The 9,562-nt window shown below is 41.1% G+C and overlaps 1 protein-coding gene across 1 annotated transcript in view; it reads right to left on the bottom strand.

The window, feature by feature from the left end:
- Nucleotides 1-8,899: 8,899 nt before the first annotated feature.
- The window catches only part of Abca13 (ATP binding cassette subfamily A member 13), a 403,635-nt gene continuing 402,972 nt past the window's right edge, over nt 8,900-9,562 (bottom strand). The window contains exon 61 of the mRNA XM_051164717.1: nt 8,900-9,069. Coding sequence (XP_051020674.1) covers nt 8,971-9,069 — 99 coding nt within the window. The 3' untranslated portion in view covers nt 8,900-8,970. The remainder of the gene's footprint in view (nt 9,070-9,562) is intronic.

Raw genomic sequence — 9,562 nt, 5'->3', positions numbered from 1 at the left:
ATGACTGAGGGGGACCTCCTCCCCCTCTATATGGTCATAGGCTATCAAGTCTCATCTTAGTAGCCTGCTTATTTTTTCTTTGAGTGCCATCAGGCCTCCTCACCCAGAGGAAGTGGTCAAATATAGGGCACCAGAGTTCATGGCAGAGGCAGTCCCCGCTCTCCACATAACTGTGGAAAATATCCTGACCTTGGCTAGGAAGGTTTATTCTTGTTCCCTTAACCTCTTTTCCCTCCTATATAGGATAGTTAGGTTGTATAATAATGTCTATTGTTAAGAAACCAAGCCAACAGTCATCCATCCAATAAATGAGCAGGGCTACATCAGGATAAAGAGACTTCTGAGATGGGGTCCCTCATACACATTGCTGGGGATCACACGCTTTTGTTCTTCCCTTTACTGAGCTCCCTCCAAGAGGCATAAGCTATCTCCCAAGCTGCTGTCACTACAATGTCTCCCAAAGAAAACTTCTGCACCCTGGGGAAACTAGAATGGAGGAGAGGGAGGAAGATGTGGGTAGCCTATCTGGGCCCTAGCTAGGAAGGGTAGCTGTGAGGGCCAAGAAAGCAAACAGGTCTGGGGTCCATGTTAAGTCCCAAAGGAATTGGGATGGGATGGGAAGAGGCACTGACAATGGCCCAGACATACTTTTCAGTCCTGCTTTCTCACAAACATGGGTATCTTTGTGAAGATCGTCCTGCAAATGTATGGCTCTTGCTTTTGCCTGCAGACACACTGAAAACACGCATTCAGTATCCTGCTAGCCATAACGGTGTTTTTGGTTTATTCCTGATGGGGAAGTGTTTCCTCTCCAGAGATGCTAAGTTTCTATTACAGTCTTGTTACTGACTTGCTTGAGGGAAGTGGGAATTGAGTGGGTGTGCGGAGAACATGTCCTAATGATCCCATTAACCACCCCTGGGCCCCTGGGACCTGAACTATTGGCATTTCATTATCCTTCTGGATAGTAAATATACAGTTTTGCTTGGAATAAACTGCAGCAAATATGCACACTTTTCACACATCTAAAAAAATATTTCTCTCTGGAAGTGTGAAATGAGGAACTTTCAAGAAAAGTAGAAGGATGATAACTCAAGTGGTCTCTGTTATGCTGAAGGATGGGGCTTGAGTCTACAGGTGCCTTTGGCCCTGACACGGAGCTCTTCACAATCAGGGTGTCTCCCTGGAGCCCGGGCTGGAGCCTCTCACACTGACAGTCAATCAGCACCTGCGGCAAGTGTTGTGAGTGAGTGAGTGGGACTGTTGAGAACTGGCAGACCCCAATGAGGAATTAAGGAGACTTTTTCTTTGAATAAATTATATCCTATTTTTGTCCTAAAATATTACACAGTGTCTAAGATTGCTTCAGTTCCTGTTCCCACACCCCCCCCCCCCCAGAGTGTCCTCATCTGTTCCTGGAGCAGTCTTTCTGTGAACAGCCACACTGAATTCAGCACTTTGCTCCAGGTGTACAATGGTGCATATGATTCTGGAATTGTTTCTGTGGCTCCACTATATACCAAGAAAGAAACAAGAAAGCTATTGTATTTTTTAACAATAACAGCATATATAAGGATTGAGACAAAGACGAAGCCCCCAGAGGAGGATACCTCTGTTTGTACTAGGGAAAGTGTCAAGAGAAGAAGCTGCATGTTCCCCTGTGAAACAGCTCCTGGAAGGCAAAAGAATATCCACAGACATAGAAAACATCCTGTGCTGCATCAATCCTATGGGACCATAGTTTGCTGGCCTCGATGGATATGGTGCAGGCAATGGAGCTGGCCCTGCTTTGCGAGCAGCTAGTAGATGGATAATGCGGTGCAGTCAACAACGACTGATACAGGGGCATCTTGTGACTAAGCCAGCCCACTACAGCATGGAGGGCAGCAGAAGAGGCAAAGTTCTTCCCTCAAGTCCAATCTGAGACCCATGTCTGCAGAGCAAGTAGGAGATGATGAGGGTAATGGCAGGGCAAGCCATCTCCTAAGCGACAGAGTTTAGTTGTAGACCCGTTCCTTCAGGTCTAGACACTGCCCTTTCCTAGACTCTCTGTGTCTGCTCATGAGGGCTAGAGGGAAAACATGAGGGCATCTAGCCATCATTTGAAGCGCCCACCTTAGCCATGGCTGTTCCTCACCTCCAAGTCAATCTTTAGCCCACAAAACTTATCTGCAGATTCTCAAGCAATGAATTCCTTCGTCCTTCTGTGCAGTTTCAGGACTGAGTCCTTTGTTAGCATGTTGTTGTTTTCTGTAATCAACCCCCACGTCAGCTCATTTGGAACCTTTACATTGAGCTTTTCTTGTTTTTTTCCCCTGAGCATTTTAATTGGTGTTTTAGGCTGCTAATGCAGCCTCCCTGGTAGATGTGACAATGGAAGACCCGAGAAACTTGGCTTTTGAGAAGAGAATCAATAGCCAATCACCATCCACTGATTCATTCTACAAATATCTAGTTATCACTTCTTCAATGCCAATCATCAGAAATGAAATTGAGAAGGAAGAAATACACACACACACACACACAGAGAGAGAGAGAGAGAGAGAGAGAGAGAGAGAGAGAGAGAGAGAGAGAGAGAGAGAGAGAGAGAGAGAGAGAGAGAATTGTCATTGGCCAAATGAAATTTGCAAGTTAGTGGAGGAGATAAACATTTTTTCCAATAAAATTTTAAAACATTAAAAAGACTATAGTGATATTATAATTATGGTCTTACTGAAGAGGGCATACACAACAAAAAAAAAAAAAAAAAGAGGAATTAATTATAGAAAAAACCACGGACACTGTTAAAGAAAATGCCCAAAAGAGCAAATCTTTGAATGACATATGAACTTGAGAAGTGAGTTGGACAGCTTTCCTCTATTATCAAAAATACTCAGATAGCCAATTTATAAAGAGAAAAGGTTCAGGCTGCTCTGGGCTTTTAGATGTTTCGATCCTAATTGGATGCCCTGCTGCTTCGAGCCTGTGGTAGCACATCAGGTAGAAGCAGGCAGTAGAGAAAATTGTTCATCTCCTAGCTGGGAAGCAGGAGAGAGCGAGGGAGCAGAAGGGCCGAGACTTTTTCAGTACCCTTCTGGGGCACAGCCATGAGGACCTGGTTACATCTCAGAACATGCCACCTTTTGTTTCCTGGCTTCCAAATACCATTGACTGGGACCTAAGCCTTCACCACGTGGAGACCAGTGACATTCAAGGCAAACAATGGTGAGGAGAGAAGAGGAGGCCCAGCTCAGGAAGACACGGGCACATACACATTCTGCATCCGGACTTACCTAAGCACAGTAGTGGAGCTCAAAGAGCTGAAGGGAGAAGTAAGTCAGAGACTTCAAGCCATGGTTAAGAATTACTTCTTTGTCCCTAAAACACTGGTAAGGCATTGAGATTTCATCAAGAGTGGAAATGTGTTCACAGCTGAAGACGAGAGGAGGCACATCACCCCATTGCTTAGGTTTGCAATTGAACTTAGTGGTTTAGGGGTTAAGATGTGTTTAGATCTAGATAGAGGTTCTAAGTTGATAATGATGAGATATGATAGATATTGATTTACATTCAGAATTTTAGATGCACCAAGATAAGAAAGATGTTTTCTTCAAGTCTGTCAAATACAAATGGCCAAAACACTCAGAATGTAACATTTGTATAATTTCTGATTGTGTCATGGTTCTTCTTGCTGTAGGTAGTTTATTGTACATATGTGTACATATGTGTAGATATGTGAAAAAGCCATGTTTCTTGGGTCTTCCATGGTCACGTCTACCAAAGAGGCTGGATCGGCAGCCTAAAACACCAATTGTACATATGTGTACATTGTGTCTTGCTATAGGTAGTTTATGTACATATACATACATGTATATGTAAAAAAATTTATATTTAATTAAAAAATAGAAAAAAAGGAGGCAGAATCTGATTAAGAGAAAGCTACTAAGATGCTATTGTTGTGTGGTAAAGGTACAATGTTGGGGAGAAAGAATGGAAGCTTTTGCTATAATTGTGAAAGAAAAGAGGAATAGGAACACAAGCAAGAGATGCCCAGATGATCCGCAGGACCTGACAGCACAGGAAGGATTCTGGGACATGGAGGAAGCAGCAGATGTTAAAGAGCCCTGAAAGAACAGCTCCTGTTACTAGAAGGTAGGTGGCTATGCCCCCTGGCAAGCTTCATAGAAGGTGATGAATGGCTTTGATGAGACGTGAGTGGAGAGCCAGATGGGTTCTGAGTCTCATCTGCAGCTCAGCAGAGAGGGCTGCTTATGGGAAAAATGAACCATGAGTCATAAGCCAGTTGGTGGCAACTGGTGATGCAGAGACGTCAAAGACTATCACTCTTTTTAAAAGTCTAATCTGGAAACAGCTCTAAGAAATAAGGTTGCAAGGTCTGACCAGTTTCATGGAAAGACCCACTGCCTAAAAATGAAATGCAAGAATTGGACAAGCCAGGAAAGCAAAAACCATGCATACAAAGAGTGGAAGGGTATCATGACCAGAGACGTGAGCAGACAGGAGTGCTTCAGTGCCTACTGGCCTTAGGAGAGTGGAGCTGCTTGCTCTATGTTGGAGACACATAGAGATGCACATCTGGTGCACAGCAGAGAAGGAGGAAGCAGGAAGTGAGGAACTAGACATCGCAAGGCAGAACATCTGTGAGGCTCTAGCTTCCAGCCAAGGAAGGACACAGATGCCACTTTAGAGAAAGGTTTCTAGACATATGATTTAAACAACTGATTTTGCCAAGTATTTCAGATTTAGCTCAGTAGATCTCATTTTCCTCAAAAGAGCTTTCTATGTAAAAAATGAAATAGACAAGCTGACTTACGAGGTGGTGGGCTATGTCTTAGGCAAACATTCACTGCACGTAGTGTTGGCCTTCAAACACTGTTTATTTCAAGTATGCCATGCACTGCAGCCATTTGGCTTTCCATGTGTTTCTCTTTTTCTTCTCCTTCCCCACCACCCTATTTGTCTCCTTCTTTTCTCCAGGCTTTTTGTTTTCACATATACAAATGTTTATATGTGTGTACGTGTGTGTGGCTGTGTGTGCATTTGTATGTATTTATATACATATATAAAACTAGGATCTAGGATCACATGTAAGAGAAAACCTGGCCACTATCTTCCTGAGGATAGCTTATTCCATTTCATATAATGTAGTTTATTGTATATATGTGTAATAATATAAACATATATGTAAAATAATAAATAAATAAAATTACTTTTATAAATTAAAGCAGAAATGATGATCTCAAATGGGACACACGTTTTCCTGCAAATAACATAATGTTATTGTTTTATGTGGATAAATAAAATCCCATTAGCAGATATACCATATTTTCTTTTTCCATTCAACTGTTGCTAGACACCTGGGCTGATTCATAACCTGGTTACTGCGGGCATTGCTGCTGCAGTCAACATTGCTTTGCTATCTGTTTGTGAAAACAAACAAGAGCAAATGACTGAGGAAAATGCTGCTTCCTCCAGCCTCTAGAAACTCCTCCCAATAGGAGTTGTTTATCCATGAGAGAACTCCATAGGAATTCTCACTGTGAAAAAATGGCAGGGCTATTTATTTAGGCCAAACGGAACTCTCTATCTCCATAAAATAGTCCCCTTATCTACTGTGCTAAATTTGACAATAATGCTAACAAACGAAAGCAGCTTTTGCTCTATAGATCTGAACACACAGCTTCAATCCTGAAAATATTCATGTAACCTAGACAGTCACAAAATTTGCTCTTACTCAACAAGTGCAAATCCAACGTATTCTGCTCCCATGCAAAATGACCACAAGGCCTGTCTGCGTTCCTGTAGGAGAAATTCCTGGTTTCCATTAGCTTTTATAGAATTAGAACCCTCCACTTTGCCCTACGGTGGTCAGCAGCAAGGCTAATAACTGCCCTGTGCAAACATGCTTACATGTTTATGAATATTTCTAGAAGATGAAAATGGGTTAGGCTGATCAAAGCTCTGAAGATAGCTGTCCTTTTGTGCCCTTAGTCCAATCTCTCTCTCTCCCATCCCTCCTCCCCTTTTGCCTTTCATCTTCTCCTTTTCCCTTCCCTCCCCACAGCCCTTTGGTCCCCTGCCCCTCTATCACTGAAATAGCAAGAGCTCTAACGGTCATCTTGGAATATAATGAAGTTCTTAAGAGAGACATACTCTCACTCTGTATTAGAGTCTCCCAGAGCGATGGGCAAATATGCATTGCCCATTAAATATTGTTAGTGTGCTCTCATATTCTTTTAACATTAAATGCTATCCTACCCCCATTCTCCATGTCAAAGGCCCACTCAGTAGCAGAGTCTGTGCCCAGACTCCCAGACTGCTGGATCACTATGTGGGGCACAGCAGGCAGAGCTCATCCTGTGTGACCTCACCTTGTCATCTTCATCTGTTTACAAACTCAAGGACAGAGCCACAGCTTTTTCATCAATTACTCTGTCAGGCCCATGTTTGCCATACCTCCATCTGCTTATGGACAAAGGTTTTTTTAATTGGTCTGGTATATATTATTTAAAGGAACAAATGCACATGTTTGTGTAAACCTGTGAATGTATAAAAAGGTTCTGAAATTTTCAAGTATAAAATTAAGTTATACCAAATGAGATACACAGTCAATCTACTTCAAAATGTAAAGTTCCCTTGCCCTGGTTTGGGTGAGCAAATGTGTAATTAAGAAGCACTCAAGCAAAAAAAAAGTAAAATAAATAAAATAAATAAATAAATATATAAAAATAAAAGAAGCACTCAAGCCACTCTCGTGAACACAAATAGATGTATGCATTTTTAAATGTTTTGAAATTGTCGTGTTAGATTACTTTTCAATTTAATATTCAATAAACAAACCTAACTATACTCTTAAGCCATCAAGTTTTACTGAATACTTTGAATTATTTTACATGTGGATTTTAATATAGCATGTATTAATTAGTGAAGCTGAGGCACACAATAAGTGCTACATTACTGAAATTACCATTGTAACCTCTGCCCTATAAAGTTTCTACTCAAGATGATTTCCAGGGAAGATAGTTTGTTTAAAAGTCTCAGTTGTATGACCTTCAGCTCCAAAGTCTTAAGACAAGTGTTTAACTGCAAAGGCATAAAATATCCACATGACTTCTAAAGGTAATGGCATTTTCAACATTAGCATAATATTTGACCTTTGTGTCCAGTCTTCTGGGATGTGCCACTTTAGCATGTTGGGTTCCTGTTTCTTCCTGCTTATTGTTCAAAGGCATACCTTGAAGCACAAACTTCAAGAATACAGCAGTTCAAAGACAGAAAAGAACCCCTAAGAGGAGGACATCGCAGAGTAAAACTCAATTAAATTTTAACCTTTCAAACTGTAAAAGATGTGGAGTTGTTCCATTTCCTCCTTACCCAAATTAAATTGGATTCCCAAAGACACAAATAAAGATGCAAGTAATACAGGCACAAGCACAATGACTTTCAAGAGCCAGGTTACACTACAGCACATCTCATTTACTCACTACGGTATAAATATATTCATGTTTCACAAATTGGTATTTATTGATTCAACAACATAAAAGGTTGTCTTTCATCTTCACAATGCAATATGTCAGAATGGGAGGAAAGGAAAATCATAAAGTCCTAAATTGTGCTTTCGTTACCAAAAAGTGTAATTTATGAGATTGATACATGAAAATCAAAACCAGTGACATCAAAGCTGCCCACAATTGGATAAATCATTACTACTAAAATATCTCAAAAATAAGGAATATCCAGAAAACACAGGTTTAATGAAGTCCTGGTATGAGAAAAAATTGGCACAGTTAAGGTTTTTCTTTATAGCACTGCTATTATTACCCAGCCAGCTAATGCCGGCTAAGGCCAAATTCTTCAACAAAATTAATGCGGTCCATCATCGAGGTTTAAAAAAAAAGTGCTGTTAAAAATGTTCAGCAGTATCTGACTGGAAATCCCATTCAGTAGTTGACACATTGATTTTACACATTTTATTAACTGTAAGGTGTTATTTATTATTTTAATAGAGCCTATGGGAGCCCTATGTTTGAGGGCAGCAATTCAGAGGGTGATGTTTTTTAGAGAACTTTTGAAAAATACTTAAAGCTCAGTATTCAGTTACTATGTGCTGTGTTTAATCCTTCCTGGCCTACACTTTGCCTGGGGGGCACTGGCTGCCAACCCAAACTGTGCATGGTTAAACGCAGAGTGTTTGGCCACATCCCAGGGATTTTAGAAGTTCTCCCTCAGAGACGAGGCCTGAGAACATGAGTTTCCACTAAGCTCCAGGTGAGGCCAGTGCTGTCAACATGGGACCCTCCATACTTCAAAAAAACAAACTGGCTTAGAATTTTAGGACAACAACTAGTCATGCAAATTAACAACAACACAATCCTCTTTTATTCCCCTCTATAACCACACACACAATTACTCTGTTTGATTATGGTACGAGGGTCATAAATGACAAATGTCTGATATTTTGCTGATGGATTGGCATAAAGCCGGAAAGCATATGGCAATTTCTTCACGTCACACCATATTGAATTTAATTTTTGGAAAAGTTTGCATTTATATTGCCAGGCACTTATTTTAAAATGTGAAGAAACAGAAATGAATCTTGAACTGTTTCCAACTCAAATGAGTTAGGGACCCAGTCTATTTAAAATGAAGATGCAGTGTGTGGCTTGCATGCTCTAGGGTGGCCCTGTTGGTTCCTGTAGCTCTTAGTTTGGGCTTTCTCAGTTCACTGCTGTGTTTGTCACAGAGAAGCTGTCACCTACCTGGCTTAGCAAGCAGAGGGGAAAAAAATCTTAAAGAGTCTACATTAGAGGATGACCTTTCAGTTTGTTGGTTATTTATAGACGTAGAGTTTCAAAGTAGAAAAGAAAGGAGAGAGTACATGACTGCCACAGCATTGTTCCAGATCCTCAGCTGGGCCTGTGTCTGATCTTTGATGAACTGTGCTGAGAGACAGGCTTACTCCTCTGGTGCCTAGATGTGTGAGTGGAACAGACGGTGACCATCAGTGGATGGCGGATCATCAGGAAAGTGTGAGGTTTGCAGCTGCTCAGTTGCAAAATTAACAAAAACCTGAAAGAAATAATGAAAACAGTTACTAACTCACCAGAGCATTGGACCTTTGGGTAACTGACTCTTACAAAGGGAGACTTGTCTCAGGTACTGTCCAACCCACCAAACAGAGCCAAAGGCCCACAGACTCTGAGAGACTATCATATTTCAGAAATGGCAAGGAAGTTACAGCCATGAAATCTCAACAATATGGGAGCCTAAGTAAGATCTGAATAATGACAACCCTGGCTGTCATGTCAGCATAAATGGGTGAAATCCCACATGGCCCCACCCCTAGGTGAAAAACTATGGGCAAATAATAACAGCTGAGAGAGAGAGTAGTCAGTCTTCTCCAGAAACTCCTAATTGAATGTTGGCTATCAAGTGTTTGGCTCTAAAACCATACACGTACAAGCAAAGCTCAATGAACTCCTCAGAATGAATTTACATATTTATACATATGTATGTGTCATAGTAGCAATGCACTTTAGAGGGAGCAGGAAGATGTACACGG

The sequence above is a fragment of the Acomys russatus genome, chromosome 22 (genome assembly GCF_903995435.1).
Source record: "Acomys russatus chromosome 22, mAcoRus1.1, whole genome shotgun sequence".
Taxonomy (NCBI): domain Eukaryota; kingdom Metazoa; phylum Chordata; class Mammalia; order Rodentia; family Muridae; genus Acomys; species Acomys russatus.
The sequence above is the reverse complement of the archived record's forward strand: the minus strand, read 5'-3'. Positions and strand labels throughout refer to the sequence as shown.